Below are 25,560 nucleotides of genomic sequence, written 5' to 3'. Positions count from 1 at the left end.
GTTCCTCCAATTTCCGGTGGGCCTCACTATGGCACTGGAGGAGGCCCATGACAGAAAGGTCAGACTGGGAATGGGAGGGGAAGTTGAAGTGCTCGGCCACCGGGAGATCAGTTTGGTTAATGCGGTCCAAGCGCAGGTGTTCAGCGAAGCGATCGCCGAGCCTGCGCTTGGTTTCGCCGATGTAAATAAGTTGACATCTAGAGCAGCGGATGCTCTAGATGTATTGTATATATTGATTTCTCGAATAAAGTCTATTTTGAAATAAGAATGAACGCCCTCCTCTACATCAAGCTCATCTATGGCACTGTCCGAATTCTAACCTCACTCTGCGACCCTAACCCCTTTTATACCTGCAATCAGCTACGATATCCCACACCTGTCTCTCCTCCGTTTGTGACCCCAAACCTCTCTCAGGTCTGAAACCACCTGCGATCCCTCATCCCATCCTCTCACTGGCCTGAGCTCGCAGCGCCTGGCAACACTCGTCCAGAAGCCCATAGTGACCCCAAAATGTTCTCATCACAGTCAAACCACAGTCACAGCTCCCATCACTCTCTGTGCGGTCCTATGACTTCTTGCCTTCAGCCCGGGGTTGACTCCACCGTGGTGACCGCGGCAACCTCTCCAACAGACATCGTCCATTTCCGACGGAAGCCATTGAGCGACGCACCAGCCCCGACTTTGCACCGGCCGGCTCCTCCCCCCCCGTCCCCAGCGACAGGACCAGCGGCATAGAGGTTGCCAGGTTTCCCTTCCTTCCTTCTTCCTTCTTCCTTCTTCCCCCTCTCTTTCTCGGTCAGCAATGCAACCCCAGCTGTTGCTTTTACCGAGAGGCGCCGGAGGCGCAGCCCTATGGCGACTCAGGAACATCGTGCTGCGGCCACTGAGTGGAGCCTGGCGCCCGGCGTTGCGACGGGTGGCGACGGCAGCAGGTGAGGCGCTTGGTTTCTGCTGGTGACCCCCGAGCTCCACATAATCTCAAAATAATGGCAGGGGTATGTCATCCCACATCCAGAATAATCTCACCCAAATAATCCTGTACAAGGTCAAATAATCACCATACATATCAAATTAACTTTAATCCCAGAATAATCCATTTTCATAGAAGATAAGACACAAAAAGCTGGAGTAACTCAGCGGGTCAGGCAGCATCTCTGGAGAGAAGGAATGGGTGACGTTTCGGGTCGAGACCTTTCTTCAGACTGGATCCTTATACATACCCGTAAAATCACTATCCTCATGTAATCCTTACTTAAAATAATTCCGTAATACTCCTATGGAATTCAAACCCCAAGCAGTTCCCACACATCCCTAATGGAATCAATGGAATGGAATCTGCAGATCCACTAGAAAGCATCCTATCCAAATGTATCACAACTTGGTTTGGCAACTGCTCCACCAAAGATCCACTTCGCGCTGCCTCAGAATAGCAGTCAACATATTCAATTGGTCCGCATTGCCGATGCCAACCTTGATGCCAATGCCTGCACATGATCAATATCTCAATATTCCCTGCTTGGTCATGTATTTGTTTAATTGCTGCTATGTTATCATATCTACACTACCTTCCCTGGCAGGGCATTCCAGGCACCGACCACTGTGTTAAAACAAAAATTGCTATATAAATCTCCTTTGAAATTTCTCCCTGTCACCTTAATGTTATGCTCTCGAGTATTTCACATTTCTATCTAGGGAGAAAAAAAACACTGACTACCCTATTTATGCCTCTCATAATTTTATAAACTTCCATCAGTTACCCCTCAGCCTCTGTCACTCAACAACCCATGTTTGTTCATGAGTTTATGGAACGTATCTGTAATCCCTAATCCCATCTAGTCCCTATCCAAAATTTTAAACAATTATTTTTACCCCCAAATAATCATATGGCCCTCATAATTTGTACTGTCTAGTCCCACTCCCTATACATCCTCCATTTATTCCCTATTCGACAATCCCAACAAACCCTTATCATTCCCGCCCCATCCCTTCCAATACCATACGACCCTATCTTGTCTTGACAAAATACTCCTGAGCCAAATCTTCAAAGGTCATAAATCAGTTCAGAAAGGAAACAGGCTCTTCAGCTCATGGAGTCAATGCTGACCATCAACTATCCATTTTCACCAATACCACGTTAATCCTATTTTTAATTCTCCCCACTTTCCCATCAACTCCCAGATTCGTCCACCAACCCATGCAATGGCCAGTTAAGGTACCAACTCCCAAGACTTTGGGATGTGGGAGGAAACAGGAGCATTCTGAGAGAAACTCACATAGTCACAGGGAGAGCTTACAAACTACAATCAGGCGCCATTAGGATTGAAGGTAGACACAAAATGCTGGAGTAACTCAGCAGGTCAGGCAGCATCTCGGGAGTGAAGGAATGGGTGACGTTTCGGGTCGAGACCCTTCTTCAAACTGATGACAGGATTGAAGCTGGTTTCTGGAGCAGTGATGCGGCAGCTCTACGAGCTGTTCTACTGTGTTGGTAGAAGCTCCCAACCCAAAACAGCAGCTATCCATTTTTCTCCAGAGATACTGGTGAGATACCTGCTGAGTTACTCCAGCACTTTGTGTCTATCTTTGGGTTTGAAGAAGGGTCCCGACCCAAAACATCACCTATCCCTTTTCTCCAGAGATGCTGCCTGATCTGCTGAGTTACTCCAGCACCTTGGGTCTATCTTAGATTTAGCCACATCCTTTGTTGTTCCTTTTCCTTTGTTTTCTCTTTTCTCTTTATTTTGCTGCCTGAGAAGGGGGAATTTCCTTGACACAAAGACGTACCCAGATCTTCGTTACTTGAACTTCCCGACTTTCAGTGTCAAACACAGATTTCGTCAAGGGTACTTCAGGGATGTTAGAGCCATACAGCATGGGAACAGGCCCTTCAGCCCAAATCATTTATGCTGAACAGGTTGCCCTATATAAGCTCGTCTAATTTGCCTGCATTTGGCACATATCCCTCTAAACCTTTACTAGCCATGTACTTGTGCAAGTGTCTTTTAAATGTTATTATTGTATGTTACTCAGCTACTTCCTTTGACAGCTCTTTCCTGATACCAACCACACACTGTGGAAAAAGTTGCCCCAGAGCTTTTCCCTCTCATCTTAAACTTAAATCCTCTGCTTCTTCAATCCCCTACTCTGAGTAAAAGACTATATGCATTCTCCCTATCTATTCCCCTCGTGATTTACTACACTTCTAGAAGATTACCCCTCAGACTCCGAGGCTCAAAGGAATAAAGCCTGCACAACCTCGCCATATGGCTCAGACCCTTGAGTCTCAACAACATCCTCGTAAACCGTCGCTGCACTCTTTCCAGCTTAATGACATCCTTGCTTTAGCAACATGACTAAAACTGAACAGAATACGCTAAATGCACCCTCACCAACATATTGTACAACTGTAACATAATGTCTCAACTTCTATACTCAATACCCTGACTGATGAAGGCCAATGATCTAAAAGTCATCTTGACTACTGTATTTCCTAGATCTCTCTGCTCTACAACATTCACTGAGAAGGCCCTGCCCTGGTTTTACCTCCCAAAATACAACTCCTCACACTTATCTGCATTTAACTGTATAGCCATTCCTCAGCCCACATGCCAGCTGGTCAAGATCCTGCTGTAATTTTTGATAAACATTTGCACTATAAATGATACTACCTACTTTAGTATCATCAAACTAATGTTCTTGTAATCTTGTTGTGGCATTGATAGAGCTGGAACGAGTGAAAATGTACATGGATGTGCACATAGCATCTAACCTAGCACAACCGATATTTAACAACTAAGGTCTCGATATGAGTAGTCTTGACTTTGGACAGACCATTTGTATTTGTATGGTCATCTTTCCGAACAATACCTAAACCCCAAATTTATCCCTTACACCAACATGCAATCTGTACACTCCCAATCCCCAATTTAATCCATATAATTACAACATTGCCATGAAATCCGTATACCTAGCCGTATTCCTCTCTTCCTGACAATTTCCCCAGAAATCCTGTCAATCGGACACCTTTCTTCAAGAAATCCAACCAGACCGTCCATACAAAAAATCCTTTGTCCCTCCTCTTTGTGGTCCACCTCCACTGCTCCAGCCCCAACACCTATTTTCACTTTTCCCATGTCAGCCTTGGTACTCTTCTCACCATGTTCCCTTCCCTGAGCCCACAACTGCCTGCCCTTGCCCCATCCCTATCACCCCATCCTTCTGCCTCTGACTCCCAACTATCACATTCCATCTTTCCATCTCTCAACGCATCCCAAACCAATTCCATACCTTCCACACCCTAGCCCTACCACTTCACAGCCTCTGTAACCCTCCATCTTTGCACCACAGTCCCCCCTCCCCTTCCCCTTCCCCTTCCCCCACAGTCCCCCCCCCCACTCCTTTCCCCCATAGATCTAACACCCTACTTCCCCCTCGTTGCTCCTCCAAGCTAAACCCTGGAGCACCATTACATCTTCTTAACCCAGCCCTAATTGAACAATCGGGTTCCACCCCACCTCAGCTCCACCCTACCTTCATTGAGCCTAAGGAAACCACCACCTTGCCAGCCCTTACCCCCAGTCCAGCCTTGGTACACAGCCACACATCAGCCATGGCATGCCACCTTTCGCTCCCCACTCTTTCAATTTTTTTAAATTAATCTGCTTCTGATATATCTGGGGCCAAATCTTATGCCAAATCTTATATCAATTCTTATGTTGCTGTTTTGGTGGATTATTTTAACCAGTGATGTGTGAATAGTTTAAAGTACCTGGAGATCTTGACTAAGTAAATCATATTGGAATGATGCCACTTGTTCTGACACTTTGTAACTCATTGCAGTTGACTGATGTGACAGATGTTTTGAGAATGTCCAGATTCATTGATTCTATAATTAAATTTGTAGGAGACACAGTTAGCATTGGTGACGTTCATTTTAAGCTGAAACAACCTACAAATCCTGAACTGGTCCCCATGAAACACTGTAAGTATACTTATTACCTTTGTACTTTTACCTTTTCATAGGTTGATGATTTACTTTGTTGGGACTGTAAACCTGTGGAGGTTATAAGAATAGCTTTCAAATTAATGATAATCATGAAGAAATTCTTGCAATAGAAACAGAACCATAGAAAATAGGTGCAGGAGTAGGCATTCAATATCATACTGTCCCTTCAGAGTCTACTCAGTGCATCCAGACAGTTTCTTCATAACCATACCTCCAGATACTGCGACAGAACATCCAGACCCAATCTAGTATCCGGTATCACAGTGCCTCAGGCCTTCCCAAGTAAATCTATGGCCTTGCCTATGAGTTCTAAAGCTCACAGTCATAGAAACATAGCAAACATAGAAAAAATAGCAGGAGAAGGCCATTCGGCCCTTTGAGCCAGCACCGCCATTCAATATGATCATGGCTGATCATCCAAATCAGAACCACGTTCCTCCTTTTTCCCCATATCCCTTGATTCCGTTAGCCCTAAGAGCTAAATCTAACTCAAATCCTCTCGCAATAAAGGCCAACATGCCATAGGTTTTCTTCACTGCTTCCTGTGCCTCGAGACAATTGAAAAGGTGATGAGGAGCAACCTCTTAAACCTCAGCAGTTTGTTCTATGTGGCAGATGTTCCAATGCTCTTATGGAGGTAATTCCAGAATTGTGACTCAGCAACGATGGTCAGCATGATGTGGGTCTTGGAAGAGACCCAGGAAGTGGTGGTGCTTCCAGGTACCTTTGCCCTCTCTGATGGTCAGAAGGAACCTGTAAGCTTGATTATGTGACTCATTAGTCCATGGAACTGTGTTGTCATCTTTGATACCAGTTCATGGGTATTAGTGAGAAGGACATAGTACCTGAGCATAACATTTCTCGTTTTTGATAAGGTGGCAGAGAGATAGATGAAGACAACTTTCTAACAAGGGTCATAAAGCTCATTGCCAACGAGGATTTATGACGACTCCATCATTCACCCTTCATGTTTAATTCTTCCTCCACTGGTGTTTTGTGGCTTAAAACTGCACCACATGTGTAATGAGATAGTTATTTGGCTTGAATACTTGACATCTACTTCACCAAGAAGGGCAATGATAGCAGGTACATTGGAGCCAATCTTTGTCTTTATTTGGAAGTACATCGCTGTTCATTGCCACCAAATCTAAATCCTGAGCTCCATCCCCAACAACATTGGGAGCTATAGACTTGTGAGCCTAACATCAATGAGGGGTAAGCTACTGGAGGATATTCTGAGAGACAAGAACGACATGCATCTGGAAAGGCAAGTACCGATTAGTGATAGCATGGCTCTGTGTGTGTGAAACGGTGTCTTGAGTTTGAACTTTTTGAAAAGGTGACAAAGAAAATTGACAATGGCAGTGGGGTTGACATCTACAGGGAGTTTAGAAAGGCTTTTAACGAGGTGCCACATGTTATGCCGGTCTGTAAGGTTAGATCACAGGGGGCGAGTTAGCCAATTGGAAACAAAATTTGCTTGAAACAAACCAGAAGATGCTGGTAGCGGGTTATTTTTCAAACTTGAAGTGTAGCAAGTGTGTCACAGTGACTGGTGATGTGTCCATTGTTGTTTGTTAATTACATTAAAGATATGGATGTGAGCTTGGTTAATAAGTTTGCAGATGGCAGAAAAATATTGGTGGTAGATTTTTTAGATTTAGAGATACAGCGCGGAAACAGGCCCTTCAGCCCACCAAGTCCGCGCCGCCCAGCGATCCCCGCACGTTAACACTATCCTACACACACTAGGGACAATTTTTACATTTTATCCAGTCAATTAACCTACATACCTGTACGTCTTTGGAGTGTGGGAGGAAACCGAAGATCTCGGAGAAAACCCACGCAGGTCACGGGGAGAACGTACAAACTCCGTACAGAGTGGTGGTAGAGTGGACAATGAAAAGAGTTAACTAAAATGAGAAAGCGATCTCAGGTCAAGTCAATTCGAGTTTTATTGTCACATACACGTATATGGTGAGGTACAAGTGCAATGAAAAATCTTGCATATAGCATCACAAGCACATACACCCAGACAAACACAAAAACAAATGATTTATAAAATGATACTTTAAAAAGGAACTGCAAAAACAAAGCATGACATTAATGCAAACATAATTAGAGAAAAAACAAGGCCATGGAAGTGCAAGAGGTGGACCATGCTATTCAGTTGTTGAGATGGGTTAAGGTTGCACAGGTTGGTTTAAGACTTGATACTTGCAGGAAAGCAGCTGTTCCTGAACCAGATAATGGGGACTTCAGGTGTCAATACCCTTGCCTGATGGTATGGCTGAATGGTGGGATCCTTCATTGTAGATACCACCTTCTTGACACAGCATCTAATGTAGATGCTTTTGATGGAAGAAGGTTTGACACATCAAGGTTGAGCAGCAGTAGCACCGAGCCTGGTTCTGAGGCACAGCTGGGAAGGGTAATGTCAGGCAAAGCCATTTGTGACTCTTTAGTTAAGAGTGCAGACAGGAGATATTGTGGCAGCAGTGGAGACGCCAAGATGCTTCCCTGTTGCCAGTGTCCAGGATGTCATGGAGAGGGGGAGGGGGAGCAGCCGGAAATTATTGTGCGTGTTGGAACAAATGACATAGGAAAAGGAATGAGAGAAGTGTATAGCGAGTTAGGGAAAAGGCTAGAAAGTAGAACCTCCAGGATTTTTGGATTACTTTCAGTGCCATGTGCTAGTGAGAATAGGAACAGGAAGATAAGACAGTTGAATATGTGGCTGAGGATTTAGTGCAGAGGGCAGAGATTTAGATTTTTGGACCTTTGGGATCTCTTCTGGGGCAGAGGTGACCTGTGTAAGAGGTGTTTACAGTTCTAGCTAGTTTGATTTAAATCCAAACATGTATTGTCTGGTCAGAAGCCACCCCAAGAAGATCAAAGCGAATGGATGAAAGGTTGCCAGGATGTGAGCTGCTATTTAAATACAATTTGCGACTAGAGTAGTTTTATTTTCAAATGGACTGTAAACAGCTTTGAGGTTGTTATAAGACTAAATGGCTAATGGAATGATTCAGACTGTCAAAGTTTAGTTTCATATTAGTTAATAAAGTTGTGCCACTGATTATGATATTAAAATAACAAATGGTGGATGATTGTAGTTTGATTATTTTATCAGTATTAAAATGGACAGTATTAAGATGAAATAGTTCATTTATGTAAAATCGTGGAAGTGACGTGTTATCTTTCAAGTTTGACTCAAAATTAGCCCTTTAATTATTTTGGGATTAACAAATTTAATGATACATTTGTAATCATTTTAGTAATATTAAATGAAGCAGGCTAATGGTTTGATTATTTTAGCTTGACATGTGCAGTTTAATTATTTTGGTAAAATAATATTTTGGTAATATGATGTCACTCTGTTTAAATGTCATTTTGTTGGGAATGCATACTGTATACTTCAACTGACCATATAATGATCTACATCCCATCCGATGTTTGCTTTTCTTTTGCAATGATGCCTGAAGTTTTTTACTGAACAAGCACTGTTAATGCAGTGCTGCTTGAACGAAAATCAAATTAAAACTGATGGCAACTGCTTCACATTTTCATTTATAATCAAAGTGGCTTTGCTTTATGACTAACTTGGTTGTTAGTAGTCCCGTGGTCTTAATGTTTGATTTAACGTGTCCTTTATATTTGTTTATCCCAGTGATTCTGTTATTTTGTTGAGCAAGTGGACGTTGAACCACTAAATTTACAGGCCAATACTCACATGATAGGATGAGAGTAACATACAGATGAGGTTGGAGGTCAAGTCAAAGCCTGATCTTGATGATATAGTTTTAACTGTTTCATATTTCTGATACATGCTGAAAATGTTAACTCTGATCCAGGGACAGATTCATTACCTCAGCCCAGTCCTTCAACAATTCTGATGAAGGATTATTGACCTCGAAATGTTAACTCTCTCCACAGACGATGAGTATCCTCAGCATTTTCTGATTATAGCGCAAGAGCTCTATTCTGTAAGATAATCTTCTTGACTATTTGCCTTTGTAAATACACATGGAGGCACTATCCTAATAATTTAGATTTGTTGTGGAAATGTGTAGTCAATGTCCTCAGAAACACAGCAGCAAAGATTCAGTTTTGAAACTCCCTGGAAATCGAGCTAGCTGAGTTATTTTGGGGATCTGGTGTGTGATATTCCCGGAGAATGTGCTCGAATACCTTGCTTCAGTTTGAGACTAATCATCAGGCAGGCAACTTGTGGACACCCAAAGACCAGGAGAGCAGCAGGAATCATGGAGGGGGAACAGAGAGAGAGGATGTAATAGAACTCACATCAGAGAGAGGAGAGCTGGTTGCAATCACACTCGGTATTTTGTGAACTCTTAATTCTACTCCCCTCTGATTCCTGCTTGCTGGCATAACTTCTATTGAATAATCTGCAAAGTCGGTCAAGAAACATCCATGTTATTCCCAATCCACCACAATATGAAGACTAGTTCAACCCACCAGTTGCCTCTCTGATTGCAGTGCCTTCTATGACTGGCCTGAATGTCTCTGTCATTTGAAGAAGGAAGGGACATCAATGAACGTGAAGAACTAATTAATGTTGATGAACCCAACAACCCATTGCAATTGGTTTGATGTGGATTACACTGATCAGACTTGAAATAAGCCGTAAATGACGAGGTTCCAACTGTGCAAGTTGCGGTGCATCCTCCCAAATTAACTATCATGTCTAACTATGCTGAACTCAGCAAATGAAAAGTCCTTCACTAGACTGCAGATATGCATTCTCCACATGAAATACATTTCCAACAACAAAGGCAACATAAAATATTTTACATTGTTTTCTTGTTGACTGCCAGGCCAATATGTTTCCTTGTTGGAAGGACAATAGGCGAGAAATAATTAACAGATATCATAATGTATATAGAAACATAGAAAATAGGTGCAGGAGTAGGCCATTCGGCCCTTCGAGCCTGCACCGCCATTCAATATGATCATGGCTGATCATCCAACTCAGTATCCCGTACCTGCCTTCTCTCCATACCCCCTGATCCCTTTAGCCACAAGGGCCACTTCTAACTCCCTCTTAAATATAGTCAATGAACTGGCCTCAACTACCTTCTGTGGCAGAGAATTCCACAGATTCACCACTCTCTGTGTGAAAAAAAACGTTCTCATCTCGGTCCTAAAAGACTTCCCCCTTATCCTTAAACTGTGACCCCTTGTTCTGGACTTCCCCAACATCGGGAACAATCTTCCTGCATCTAGCCTGTCCAACCCCTTAAGAATTTTGTAAGTTTCTATAAGATCCCCCCTCAATCTTCTAAATTCCAGCGAGTACAAGCCGAGTCTATCCAGTCTTTCTTCATATGAAAGTCCTGCCATCCCAGGAATCAATCTGGTGAACCTTCTCTGTACTTCCTCTATGGCAAGAATGTCTTTCCTCAGATTAGGAGACCAAAACTGTACGCAATACTCCAGGTGTGGTCTCACCAATGCCCTGTACAACTGCAGCAGAAATTCCCTGCTATTACTCGAATCCACTCGCTATGAATGCCAACATACCGTTCGCTTTCTTCACTGCCTGCTGCACCTGCATGCCTACTTTCAATGACTGGTGTACCACGACACCCAGGTCTCGTTGCATCTCCCCTTCTCCTAATCGGCCACCATTCAGATAATATTATCAAAGTAAAGTCATCAGCGATGGATTAAAATTCTGATGGAGTTAACTTAATCCTGTTTCTATAACAAGACTATTTGGTACTTTTTTCAAAAATTTCCAGATAAATTCTACAGTCCAAATTTTTATTAGGATTTGCCGATGTGAATTCATAATTGTAATTGCCTGATCTAGCACCAGGTTCCCAAATTTGTTTAAGATACATTTTGAATTTTTTATACATCCAATTCTCTCTAGTAATTGAATTTTCTGATATAACAGAATGGACAAATGTGGATTTTATAATTCATCAGTTTCTCTATAAATTTTCTAAAATCCTGAATCATAAATGTGAGAGGTTTGCTCACAGCTGTGATTGAACTAAATGTACATTCAGCAATTTGAGCATTTGCTGAAAATACTGTTTTCCAGAAGGCATTTTTAATGTTCATTCAGCTGTACTAATGGAATATTTTCCTACACGATGCAGCAGTTTCTGTTCAAATAAATTTCAAAATTATTTGAATATTAGATTAAATTTTAAGATCTTTATTCAGATCTAATAGATTGCTGTTTATTTGTTTTCCAAACAGGGATTCTTATATCACAGATACAACTGTAATCTTGAAATTTCGAAGTGCATTAAGCTCAGGAAAACGTGTTCTCCTTATGTTGATTTAGTACCATTTTCAAATAAATGTTAAATATGAATAAAACTCTCTGGCTCTAATATTATATTTAATTCCTTTCCATAAATTATGTCTTTCAAACATTTTAACTGCTAACAGCTAGGAGATACAAATACACAACTTTTTCTTTCCTTCATTTAGTTTCTATTCATATTTATTAAACAATTAATGAGTGGGATTTTGAAAATTTTAATTGCCACCTTTAGGGTGTTTTTACATGTTAACATTTGTTCTGTACATTAAGGTTGTAATGTTGATATCAATTAGGATATTTGCATTTTTACTGATTCTCTTGTCTTAATAATCATATCCCTTTCCTTTCGATCTCATGCCATCTTTCCACTCCTCAATAAAATCCTTTAATCCTTCTCCTTTACAAATAACTAATTCATATCTTTCTTTTCAACTGTCACAAGTATATATGCCCATTTTCCCCAGAATTATTTTAATCAGGTTTCAGAAGCACCACAGAACTGAAACTCTGATTAAAGTCACAAAATATTTTAATGTGATTATGAAGATTACTCATCCACATTCTGCGGCTTGGCAGTGGGATCTAAAGTAGAGTGTAATTTCTTGTGCGTACACTTGGGTCATCCATTACAACTTCCTTGACCTCACCTATTCCTCCAAACTTCAACGTTGATAAGCTGAAATTTCTTCAAGTCATGAGTGTTTTATTGTCATTTATCCTGAAATGGAGCAAAGAAATTCTTACTTGCAGCAGCAGAACAGATATGTGAAGATAGTACTCAGTAGACACCATAATAAACAACAAAAAGAAGTTCAATATACAAACAACATAGAGCAAAGATAGCAACAGTGCTCCCCAAGTTCCAAGTGCAATTAAGTCAGTTTGTAGTTCGGAGTTTATTTGGAGTTTGTGGTGTTCAATAAGGTTGTTGGGAAGAAGCTGTTCCTGAACCTGGATGTTAGTTTTCAGGCTCTTATACCTTCTTCACGATGGCAGAAGTGAAATGAAAGCGTTGCCAGGGTGGTGTGGGCCACTGATGATGCTGGCTGCCTTTTTGGGACAGTGCCTCCTGTAGATTTCTTTGATGGTGATGAGGTCAGTACCCTTGATGGACTTTCATCAATATTCACCAGTTTTTACAATCCTCTGTTCTTGGGCGTTTGAGTTGCAAACCCAGGCCGTGTTGCAACAGTCAATATGCGCTCCACTGTACACCTGTAAGTTCAAGAGAGTATTCGTCGACATACCGAATCACCTTAATGTTCTAAGGAAGTAGAGGCACTGATAGGCTTTCTTTATAATTGCATCAGTTTACTGGGTCTTCAAGCAGAGACTAAACCAGATTATTCCCAAATTCCATGGTTTATTTAACCGGAAATATGATTTGGACCAGATATCCACTCATTCTAAGTCCATTTAAAGTTACCCCATGCCATTGCCTGATTTCATCAGTGCGTCAACTCGCCTGATAACCAAATCTTCATCCATACCTTAGTTAAATTTGGACTGAACTATTCTAATACATTTTTAGCATATATCTGTACTTCTGATTCAGTCATCCTCCAAATTCTTATAAAAGCCTTTCTTCTTAAAGCTGCAGTAAATGAAATTAAAAAAACAGCAAAGCTTAAATAAAAGCTTAAACAGAAAATCTTAAATAAATATACAAAAACATTTTTGAAAGCACTCAGGAGGTCAGGGTTACCACTTTGTAGAGTACCTGCATTCAGTTCAGCATCCTGCTGCCTGTCACTTTCATTCTCTATTCCACTTGTACTCTGATCATTCTGGCTGCGACCTCCTGCATTGTTGCTGAGGCCGAGTGTAAGCTTGAGGAACAGCACTGCATTTGGAAATGTTGCAGCTTTTCAGACTCATTGTCAAATTTTACAACCTCAGTTAACTAGCTTTCTTTATCTGTCTCAGAACGGGCCAATTCTGCTGTAGATTATCCATCTGTTTGGCATTTCCTACAGCTCTGCCATTTGCAGATTTATGTGTAGGAAGGAACTGCGGATGCTGTTTTGCACAGAAGATAGACACAAAATGCTGGAGTAACTCATCGGGTCAGGGAGCATCTCCTGAGAAAAGGAATAGGTGAAGTTGTGGGTCGAGACCCTTCTTCAGACCAGGTCTGAAGAAGGGTCTCAACCAAAATGTCAATTTATGTTCCTTTGTTTTCTCTCTCTCTGTTTCTCTCCAAGGATTGTTAACTACTTTAACTATCAGTTGAATGACTACATCAACAGTTTATCCCCAGGGCAATCTTACACTCACACTGTAGAAACAAGGAACTGCAAATGTTGCTTTACAAAAAAGATGCAAAGTGCTGGAGTAACTCAGCGGGTCAGGCAACATCCCTGGAAAACATGTTTTGGGTCAGGACCCCTCTGTGGGCATATTGAGGGGGTGGGGATTTAGAAAGCTAGAAGAGGGGAACGGCAGGACAAAGAACTAGGTAATAGCTGAACACAGGTGAGATAGGGTTTTGATAGCTAGAGATGGACAAAGGCCAGAGATGAAAATATGAGACAAAAAGATTGATGAGTTGCGAATTGTGAAGTAGAAAAAGGAATATAGGTAGAGGGAAAGGGGAGAAATATGTGTGAGTTTAGGTGGGGTACAGGAGAAGGGTGGGGAGGAAAGAAAGAGGGGCATGGGGAGAAGGGTCGATAGAGGTTACCTTACCTATCGATAAGGTGTCGATAGAGGTTACCTAAAATTGGAGAATTCAGTTCACACTATTGGATTGTTAGCTACTCAAACAGAATATGAGGTGCTGTTCCTCCACATTGTGTATGGCCTCATTCTGGCAATGGAGGAGGACCAGGACAGAAAGGCCAGCTTGTGAATGGAGTTAGCAACCTTGAGATCTGATAGGCCTTGGTGAACCGACTGCTGTCGGTTGCGGAAGTTATGGTTGGTCTTGCCGATGTACAGGAGGCCACATTGGATCACCGTGTACAGTGGATGAGGTTAAAGAAGGTGTACATGAACCTCTGTCGTACTTGAAAGGACTGTTGGGGTCCCTGGCTGGAGGTGAGGGAGGTTGTATGGGAACAGTTTTACATCTCCTGCAGTTGCAGGGGAAAGCTGGGGAAGGGGGGGTTTGGGTGGGAAGGGATGAGTGAACCAATCGATTGCCTTGGGAGCGGTCTCTGCAGAAGGTGGAAACGGGTGGAGATGAGAAGACGTGTGACAGGTGGTGGGATTACATTGGAGGTGACAGAAATGTCGGAGCATAATGTTTTGGATGGGGAGGCTGGTGGGGTGAAAGGAGAGGATTAGTGGATCCCTATCCTTATTCTGTCTGGGGGGGGAAGGAGACCAAGAGCAAAACAACAGCCAGTGCCATCTTCTCTGCTGTCATGTGCTGGGGTAGCAGGGTGAAGGCCGTGGACGCCAACAGAATCAACAAGCTCATCGGAAAAGCTGGTTACATTGGAGGTGGTCTCAGAAGGGAGGATGCTTCTCAACTGCGGAGCATCTGGGACAATACATCTCATGACACACTGGTTAACCTGAGGAGCACCTTCAGCAACAGAATTCTCTGCCTCAGAAGGCAGTGGAGGCCAATTCTCTGAATGCATTCAAGAGAGATCTAGATAGAGCTCTTAAGGATAGCGGAGTCAGGGGGTATGAGGAGAAGGCAGGAACGCGGTACTGATTGAGAATGATCAGCCATGATCACATTGAATGGCGGTGCTGGCTCGAAGGGCCGAATGGCCTCCTGCACCTATTGTCTATTGTCCCCCTCCCCCATCTTTGCACATTCCACATCCTGGACTTTTCCACTCAATATTTTAATTTCATGTTTGTGCAATATTACGTATGTGTTGTGCAATAACAGGTCACTTAAATTTCATTATTATTATAATGCACATGATACTTTTAATGCCTTGTAACTGTATCTTTTGACTGGTGGCAGACTAATTCCCCTCCAGAATTAATAAAGTCATATTGTATCATAAACAGCAATTATAATTACATTGTCGACATTTCCAAAGAATTATTCTGTTGTTTGCCTGTAGGATTGATGAATGTTGGTTTCTTTTATACTGTCTGAGCAATTCTGCATAAATAACTGTTTTGTTCAACTCAGAAATTCAAATTCAGTACAAGAAAATGTTAGATGAAAATAAAACCATTTGAATGGCAGGTTTCAGCTAACTCTAAATGTGAAAGTGAAGTTGCTTTTTTTCCCCCTATGCTTTTTGATGGGACAATTGTCTTAATGATGGGTTTACGATCATGTGTTCTCCCGCCCACAGAATGTCCTGAATATCTTTGCAGACAATAAGTACTTTTCAAGCATAATAACTGCTGTAGAGTATCATATGTAGTAGCAATTTGCATACAACATGCTCACATAAAAGGCCACACGATGAAAGGCAGTAAAAAATAAACTGATGGAGGAAATCAGATCAGGCAGCATCAGTGGAGGTAAATGAACAGAAGGTTGGTAACCTTCTTTAAGACTGGAGTCATCTCTACCTGAAATGTCACATGTTCAGTTCCCTCCATGGATGTTGCGTGACCCACCGAGTTCCTCCAGCAGTTTGTTTTTTGCTCAAGATTCCAGCATCTACATACTCTTGTATCTCCATGATTAAAGGCAGGTACATTATGTTGAAGGTAATGAGACCTGAATATTGACAAGCTCACTGAAAACGACTCCCCTGCTTTTATTTGAAATACTGTTGTGGGATCTTTTACGGATACCTGTAAGAGCAGGCATGGCCTTGGATTAACCTTGTTAATAATAACCGTGGAACTATTTGAACTGATTTCCAGGATAATTTGTACTGCAGAATAAATCCTGTATCCACGTTAACGTTTGTGGTTTACATTTTTTTTGGTCAAGACCATTCGATGCGAGATGATCACTTAGTTGCCACAGATATTGGTTAGCATTGCCAGGAATCTTCTTCAAAAATTGTATGTGACATTTGATCCATTCATGCTCAATTAGGCATTCCATATACCCCCCCCCCCAATATACATGACTGGAAAGCTCTTTGTCACCCTTCCCCATCATGACAGCCAATAAATTAATGCGCTAATATAGGCTGGAATACAGAGACGTAGCAAACAAAGTCAGCAGGCAAAGACACAGTAACAGTTTAAACAGACTGAAATCAATACACACAACTGACCAACACTTTTACAGCAACTCTCAATAAAAGTAAGATTTCTTCACAGAGTGGTGATTGGAGAATCGTTAAATTATACAATTTATGTGAGTAAGATCAATACTAGTCAATAATAGCAGTACATCCCTGAGACCAATTAATGGTTAATTATCTAATGATCTCCACACTGAATGGAACCAGACTCATCACGGTTGAAGAAATCACACCCTGCTTCATGCACCACATTGACCTGAAGTTGTTGCTTCTCCTCTGCAAAGGACTGGTCATGTAATTCCATTTTGAAGTCTTCTCCTTTGATTTGTGTATCTACCCCCTAAAAATAATGAGCACTTTTCTCCGATTGAACATGTTTTTATTTCAGTCGCTTACTACACCATTAAAGTTGGCCTCTCGGGCAATCCCTTCTATTAATAGTTTCTCCGCATGGTGACTTTAATTAAGTAAGCTGGCTTTGCTGGTCGGTCCGTGTTCGCAGTATTTTAGTGAGTATGTTAGTTCCAAAGCCAGGGGAAAATAGTCTCAAAGATTTTGTGGAATTATCAAACTGTAAGTGTGTTAATCTTTCAGCCAAATGCTGAGAGATACAGAGCTAAAAACCTTGCTTTGTCTTTTGTAAGGCTTTCCGAAAGTACAGTTTTGCAAATTAAATAATTTAAAAATATATACATTGAAACAAAATTAAGATTAACTGTGTTTAGTTTAGTTTAGATTAGAGATACAGTGCGGAAATAGGCCCTTCGGCCAACGAGTCCGCACCGACCAGCGATCCCCGCACATTAACACTATCCTCCACACACTAGGAACAATTTACACATACACCAAGCCAATTAACCTACAAACCTGTACGTCTTTGGAGTGTGGGAGGAAACCGAAGATCTCGGAGAAAACCCACGCGGTCATTGGGAGAACGTACAAACTCTGTAGAGACAGCACCCGTAGTCGGGATCAAACCCGGGTCTCTGGTGCTGCAAGCACTGTAAGGCAGCAACTCTACCGCTGCGCCACCGTGTTGGTAATTGTTTATTTAAAAATACCGAATGAAGCAAAACATCAAGCATCGAAGCCTTCGTCATCAAGAACCAACTAAGATGGAGCGGTCATGTTGTTCGGATGGAAGACGAGCATCTACCAAAATAAGCCTGCTCCCAGCTTAAAGAAGGCAAACGTAAAAGAGGCGGACAAAAGAAGAGATTCAAAGATGCCTTAAAAGCCAGCATGTAAAAATGTGAAATCAACATCGAAAATTGGGAAACCAATGCCAAGGACAGGAAACTGGCGAACCATCATCCAAAAAGGGATAGCGACCTTCGAAGCCAACAGAAGTGCAGAATTAGGAGAAAAGTGAAGTAAACGGAAAGAGAGGCAGCAACAACCAAAGCCCGATCTGACATCTGGAATTTCCTGCTCTGAATGCCAAAGAACTTTCAAAGCCAGTATTAGACTCATAAGCCACCTGGGAATTCATAAAAACAACGGAACGTAGACCATCATCCTCAACCTCGAGGGATAGCCACGACGACGACAATTTAAAAATGCATTACAAGTTGCGCTATTGTGTTCAATGGGAGTATGGTCTGGTTACTCGGTCAGTTTGTGGTCCTAGTATCATATTAAATGCAGATGTGCAAGACATATGTGGTAATTGCAACATAGAAACAAGCTGTTTGGCACAACTGTTCATCTGTGCCTGTCAGAATTCCGTTCCCTGACATGTACTTATCGAGCTCCTCCTTAACGTGTGCTGTTTGGTTCAGCATGCCGTCATTGGTGAAGAGGTTTCTCCTAATTACAACTGGTCACTCATTAGTAGCTCCTTTATAGTTATTGCCCCTAATTTTAGGTTCTGTCTTTGATGACATTTGTTTAATTCATTGTGTCAGCCTTATCTGCTGCGTAACACGAAACCCTCTATGGGATCTCTTCTTCTTTCATATGTCAACTACAACAATCAAATGTGGCAATTGGTGCTTCAGAGTACCGTAGTTGACGCTTTGCTGCAAATTTTGCCAGTTCTGTAGAAGTACCCAGGGTGGACGAGGAGGACGTAAAGCAGCTCCCACCCCTCTATGGGATCTATGGGAGTGGCATAAAATAGAAAAAAAGTAGCTTTGTCATTTCAGGTAAAAACACTTTGGAAAATATTGCCCCAATCCACTCAGAATATCCATCTTGACTCCCCAAAGTCTTTCAAATCACCTACAAGGCACAGGTTTTGAATGTGATTAAAAAATGTAGCTCTTTTTCAGCTTTGTACTCCTATCAAAACTTTGTACTCCTATGTACCATAGCAAGTAGCATCTAAAAGATGCACAAGCAACCGCACAAGGCTTGTTCAATTATACTTCCCAAATCCACATCAAGGTCATTTATTGCATGGGAGCACCATGACAGGCATGTTCCCTTTTAAAATACACATCCTTCTGATTGGAAGCATATTGCAATTCTTTCATCATCATTGCATCAAAATCCTGGATTTTCTTTTTGGAGATACAGCATGGAAACAAGTCCTTTGGCCCACCGAGTCCACGCTGACCAGCGATCACCCTGCACACTAGCACTATCCTACACACGAGGGACAATTTATAATTTACAGAGGCCAAATAACCTACAAACCTGTACAGTTTTGAAGTGTGGTAGGAAACTGGAGCACCGGAAACAGTCCACGTGGTCACAGATAGAACGTACAAACTCCATACAAATAGCATCTTACTCACGATCTGACTAAAACAACAGAGTTTTATCATGCATCCCATTTTTGCAGAGGACTTTTGTTACTGTTGTAAAAATTCTGACCCCAATAGTGCAAGTTCTGGGGTCAGATTGCTGCCATGATGAAGATGTCAATTAAGTGTGCGTTCCTTCTCTCAACAGTGTTGGAGCCCTTACCTCAGTCTCTCGTACAGCATCTTCGATGGATCATGCAAAAAGATTTGCTGGGACAAGATGTGTTCTTAATTGGGCCACCTGGTCCTTTACGACGCTCTATTGCTATGCAATATTTGGTGAGTCATTTTCTTGTTCAGAAACAAATGCTATATGAACTGAAAAATATCATTTTAATTTGTTAATGATGTGAAGAACAATTTTAATATGGAAAATAAATCAGTCTACAATTGAACAATGTATGAGTATAAAGTAAGAATGGCATAGCTTCTGGAAAAAAACCCAGAAGCCAGTACCATTGCACATTTTGGTACCATATTTGAACATTGGAGGTTGTGTTGTTTATATGAAATCTGTTGCCTGAGAGTTTTACTTCAAACAACTCAAATTTCAATCTTATTTTGTCTTAGTCATGAAATCACTTTCCACATATTGAGTGAATCCTGAATCGAGTGAATCCTTCTGGCATCACTGCCCACTAATTCATCACAACTCGAAAGCTTACCATATCCACGGGCATTCTTCAAAACTTCATTCAGTTAATTATGCTAATTCAATGCTTTATCTGTTCAACCAAATTAAGACTAAATGTTCCCTTAGACAAGTTGACAAAGTTGTCTCCTCATGTGTAGGATAGAACTGCAAAATGCTGGAGTAACTCAGTGGGACAGGCAGCATCTCTGGAGAGAAGGAATGGGTGACGTTTCGGGTCGAGACCCTTCTTCAGACTGATGTTTCTTCTTGAGTTTATCTACCTTAAACAAAATTCAGTAACATGACTAAGACATTTAACACTAAAATAACAATTCACACAGATACTTTATACTTGCCTGTTTCATCATTGATCGTTAGCAAGCCTGCTTAAGTCTTTGTTAGAAATATATTCATGGGCAATTAAGGCTACAAGTTTTGGAACCCAACCTCGTGCATTTTCCCTTGACAGGTTTGGCACTATCCAGATTTATTCCACGTCTGAAGAGAGTTGGGAAATCTTGGATGTATCATTGGTTCTCAAGCCGCCACTTTGATGATTGAGACCACTTTTTGCTTTCCCACAAAAGCCATACAAATCATTTATGGTCTAAAATTTGCTAATTGCCCCAATCCTTTATATTAGCCACATAAATTCCACTCCAATGTGCTGATATGTACAAGTTCAGACCTCTCTCCTTTGAATATTGCCAGCACAGTGGTGCTTGGGTCCAGGTCTGCGCACCGATTACACCAGATACCATAAAGTCATTGTGCAAATACAAACCCCTCCTCCCTGCACATTCAAACCATAAAGCATCAGTCTCCACTTCAAATCCTCAGTTTCCCTCTCACATAAGCACCCAGGCATTTTATCTCCTGCATGGTAGCCTGACCGGCTGTTGCTTCCATCTTGCTGCATACCCTGGGTTTATGAGAAAGTGAGGAATAAAAATGGAGTAAAGTAGTGTGTAAAAATAACACAGGATATATGGAAATATTGGCTGGTAGAAGGAATTTAGAAACAAGAATTAATTAGATGCGGGTCAGGAGCAAGCAGAGAGTTTATGAGAAAAAGAATCAGACGAGAAATGTGAAGGCGTGAAAAGAAATATGGATAAATTAAAGAGCAGGTTATCATAGATGCCCATCTAAGCTAGTCCCTTTTGCCTGCATTTGGCCCATATCCCTCTAAGCCTGTCCTATCGATGTAACTGTCCAAGTGTCTTTTAAGGGTCCATGTGACCTGGTAAAATACAATAGAGAGAAAGGGATCTAACATTTTTCATTTTTCTTGACTTTCGTGGCGTTTTAATGGAACAAATTTATAATCTACTAAATACTGTTTCGTTGTGCACTGTATTTAAAGAATTCTGTTGTGGTAGATGTGTACATTTAGAAGCATGCAGCAGGGATTAATCACTGTCCAATTTAGATGTGACATTTTCCAGCTTTTGTCTATATTGGGGTAAGGTTATATGTTTGTTAACACTGAAACAAAGAATGCCTTCCAATTTATGACCTTTTTTGGAGGCTTTTTCTTCTCTTACTAAATTTGAATGAATGAACAGCTTCCCGTCAAAAGACACTGAAGTGGCTCGTGTCTTTGTAAAAGATGCTTGCTGCATTGAGATCAAAAATATTATTGGTTGTAAGGAGAATGTTGATAAAATTTCTCTGTAGCCTGGGAGGCTTAGAAAAAAAAAACAACAGCTTGATCACTTCATTTTGCAACTCAGTTAATCCTTCCGTCAGTCACGCATCCCTGTTTTTCTTTTTTCCCCCAATTCATCTTTCTACTCCTTCTACTTCAGCTTTTGTTGTCAGTCGGCTTGGCCTCTGTTCCTTATATTTTCTGGTTCCACACTGACTCCAAACATCCAACTATTCTTTATTGCTATTTTAGCTCTGCCAATATGTCTCCATTCTGATCAATTCTTAGCATTTACTTTGGAAAGGCGCTCCTAACTCACACCTAGAGGAGTTGACGTCAACAATTATTTGATTATAACCTGGAAAATATATCTTAAGGGCGAGAGATGAGGCTATGTGTGCTTTCATTGGCAATGCAGGGACTATTACTCCCATCCTAAGCAGGTTCATTGTTCAGCGCCAACAGATATGATCAGATTAAATTATGCTTTCATTTTTGAAAACTTTAAAGCTAAATTGAAAGAAGTATGTGAAATGTTGAGAAAAGGAATTCTTGCCTAGTAAATCCAATGCCTACCATTTGGATTGTCCCCATCTTTTTCATTTTCTCCCCACAACTATTTGTGCTTTCTGACGAGAAATATAATTGGCTCCTTCCCCATTATTTACTTGGTGTGCCAGCTCTAGCATCAAAATATTAAAAACATAAGACTAGAAGGTATAAGTATGGCAGGAAGGAAGACTGCTTACAGATCTGGATCTTACTGATATTTCCTTGAATACAGACGCACTGTCAGTCCGCAGATTGACATGCACCAGCAACTAATCTCATTGGTTTACAGGGCTGGAGCTCATTCCAATATAAGGGAATCGTATGTACTTTAGCAAATGGCCCGATAAATCCTTTGTTCCTTTCATCATAAGGTCTGTTTATCTAAAGGTGCCGGGTATATGGTTTGGAGGAGCTGGGCCATGCATCAAGAGATTTTTAGATTTTTAGATTTAGAGATACAGCGCAGAAACAGACCCTTCGGCCCACCGGGTCTGCCTCGCCCAGCGATCCCCGCACATTAACACTATCCTACACCCACTAGGGACAATTTTTACATTTGCCCACCCAATTAACCTACAAACCTGTACGTCTTTGGAGTGTGGGAGGAAACCGAAGATTTCGGAGGAAACCCACGCAGGACACGGGGAGAACGTACAAACTCCGTACAGTACAGCACCTGTAGTCAGGATCAAACCTGAGTCTCCGGCGCTGCATTCGCTGTAAGGCAGCAACTCTACCGCTGCGCCACCGTGCCACCCCTGGAGTTGATTGGAGTATGTAGCCAAGATAATGCAGAAACTGAGAATGTGCGTATGGTGTGCCCTCTCAACTGCAAGAGAGAACCTGCTCACCAGGTGCAAGGTGTTTGTGCTGTTGCTGTATCTGGTACAGGTGTGGTTCTTACTCCACTTCTGCACTGTGGCAATCACCCAGACATTGTATCCAGAAATTGAACATCTGCGGAAACGTAATATGCAAACTAACAGGGATAAACGAGTGAAGTGTACACAGCATGACCATCGTTCTGAAAAAATGTATGGCTGCATCAAATGTGCATGTTACCATTACTGCATTCTGTCCATCCCAGTTATTGTGATGAGTCTGACCAAACTTCTGCGGACCATGCCATTCTATGTTCCCCCTCCCCTCTCCATTCTGCCAGGAGATAAGATGGGCACGCCCCATGAATGTATGTAGTACATGCTGTCCATGCAAGACTTCCAATTCAATGAAACAAGGTGAAGGCCACATTATCCCAGGGGTGACCAGTGATGGATAACTCCTCCAAAACAGTATGGCTACGTTTCCTCTGCAGTGCTTCAAAAGGAACAGTGTAGAGGTAATGACATCACTGCTATGTCTGGGTAATATTGTCCCCATTGGAGCTGGGAAATAGGGAATGAACAAACCAAAAATAACATAGGCTTGCAAGAGTTATTGATTGTGCCAAATTGTCCTTTCATATATCTTGAGTGACGTGAAACGACCCAGCAATGTTTCACTCTGGTGAAAAAGAAAGTAATTTTAATTTGCCTATCCAGAAAAAATATTACGCAATTGAATTTCCAAATATTTTCTTCTTCTTGGGTTACAGTTTATTTTTAAAATATGAAAGTCAGCAAACAAAGGAGTTACCTGTTGGATATATCTCTGCAAAGATGCAGTTTTGACTATTGAATTCTGGATCTCATCTGCTGATTAGGGTTACTTTGCACCTGGGAAGGGGTTACCTGCTTTGTAAAACCTTGCATATAATTAAGAAAGTTTTAAGGAAAATAAAAATCGTTGGAATTTCTTTGAATAGCTGTTTCAATAGTCAATAGATATACACATCTATTTTTATTTTTTAAATGGCACATTGGGTAATAAACATCTCTAACTAATGTGTTTCTTTTTAACATCAGAGGTTGGAGCAACATCAGCATTGGCGCAACATAAGCTTGCATTTAAAAAAAAAAAGAGGGAAGCATTAAAGGAAGATTAAACACTTCAATTAAAGATGGGATTTGGGGAGAGTGTTAAAAGAGGAAAAGGAAATGGAGAATTCTATGGAAAAAAATTCAGAAGATGTGAGGAAAAGTTGAGTTTGACTTAGTTGAGTGAAATCATGGTGATGACTTTGCATGGTGCTGGATCTGAGAGTAGTGTAAAAAGTAAAGGGCTGGATGAGACTGAGGCCATGAAGGCATTGGAATATAAGGAGAGAATTTTAAATTTGAAGTGTGTCAGTGAAGGCAGGAATAATGACTGTAGCATAAAGACAGTAGCATTTTGGTTGACCTAAATGGGATACTGGCCAGAAAAGATATGAACAAGTCAAACCAAGAGGTGATTTTTCTTTTATTGAAGGTTTCAGCTGAACTCCAATTAGGCACATGAAAGTTTTTGTAATGGAGCAGCTATGTGAGTAAGATCCATAGCTTTGACATTTCTTGTGTTTAAATAAATGATATTATTCTTTATTCAGATGTTGGGGAAGTAATCTGTTAACATAGCTGGGGGAAGAGTTGGCACTGGAAATTGATGCCGCACTTATGGTTATTGCCAAGTAGCAGCATGCAGATGAGTTTGATCTAAGAAAGAATCATTTGCACACTCTCTATGTGAAGGTGTAGGGAGGAAGGGAAACAACAAATCAAAGTCCAATCAGACTTTGAAGTGTGGAACCAAGTAAGCCCCATAGAATAGATCAACAAAGAAGAGTTGTTGGAAGAAAATGGTATTACTAATCATGATAATTGCTGTTGGATCGACTTGGTTTCTGAGAATATTTCTGTTTATTATAATAAATGTTCTTAAATTCCCAAGATAGAGAGGTCTTGGGAACAATTTCCTAATGAGTTGTCCCCTTCCTTGTAACTATTTTAATTACAGTGAGTCTACAATTTAAGATGCACATTTTAGCAAGCTCCTTAAATATGTTTGTTTTCCTTGGATATCATAATTATTAATTTAGATGTGCCTTTTTCCCTAAAAGTTAACATGGGAAACATCTATTTAGTTATTTTCAATGACGTACATCACAGATTTTGGATTGAATTAAAGTACTAACTCCTGTAGGCATAATTTTATTTATTTTCACCATTTTTCTTTTGGGCTTCAGTTGGGCTTCAGATTCACTATAATATGACCTCTTTTGTCTGCATTCTTAATGAACATTGAAAATGGGTAGGCTGAGAAGAACCAGCTCATCGATCAAATGCCTCCCATACCAAAATGACTCGCACATCCAGATCCAATTCTCAGTACTAATATCACCTCCTTGGAGACAAAAAAGAGAGAAAGAAATGGTGCGACGAAGGAAAAATGATATGTAAAATACCTCCATCATACCCTGAGGTGTGAATATATCATGAAAATGCATTTTGAAGTGATTTTGACTGATTACATTAGTGTTCTCCTACCCTCATTTCGCCTGCTGCAGTTTCTATAAATCAAAATTGAACCAGACGTTGATGGAGCTGCTGTACATCTGGTGATAAGTAGAAGCTGAAGAGCACATTTCATACAGGAAGACTAGTCTACTTCAAAACCAGAG

The 25,560-nt window shown here is 41.2% G+C and overlaps 1 protein-coding gene across 2 annotated transcripts in view; it reads left to right on the top strand.

The window, feature by feature from the left end:
* The first annotated feature begins 562 nt into the window (after nt 1-562).
* vwa8 (von Willebrand factor A domain containing 8) overlaps nt 563-25,560 on the top strand; it is a 207,607-nt gene continuing 182,609 nt past the window's right edge. Inside the window, exons 1-3 of one of the 2 annotated variants that reach the window (XM_078409361.1) lie at nt 563-932; nt 4,904-4,981; nt 19,334-19,464. In XM_078409361.1, coding sequence (XP_078265487.1) covers nt 803-932; nt 4,904-4,981; nt 19,334-19,464 — 339 coding nt within the window. In that variant the 5' untranslated portion in view covers nt 563-802. The remainder of the gene's footprint in view (nt 933-4,903; nt 4,982-19,333; nt 19,465-25,560) is intronic. The other variant, XM_078409360.1, reaches the window with a different exon arrangement.

Source organism: Rhinoraja longicauda, chromosome 12, assembly GCF_053455715.1.
Source record: "Rhinoraja longicauda isolate Sanriku21f chromosome 12, sRhiLon1.1, whole genome shotgun sequence".
NCBI classification, from domain to species: Eukaryota; Metazoa; Chordata; class Chondrichthyes; order Rajiformes; family Arhynchobatidae; genus Rhinoraja; species Rhinoraja longicauda.
This window is presented reverse-complemented; position numbering and strand designations above follow the sequence as displayed.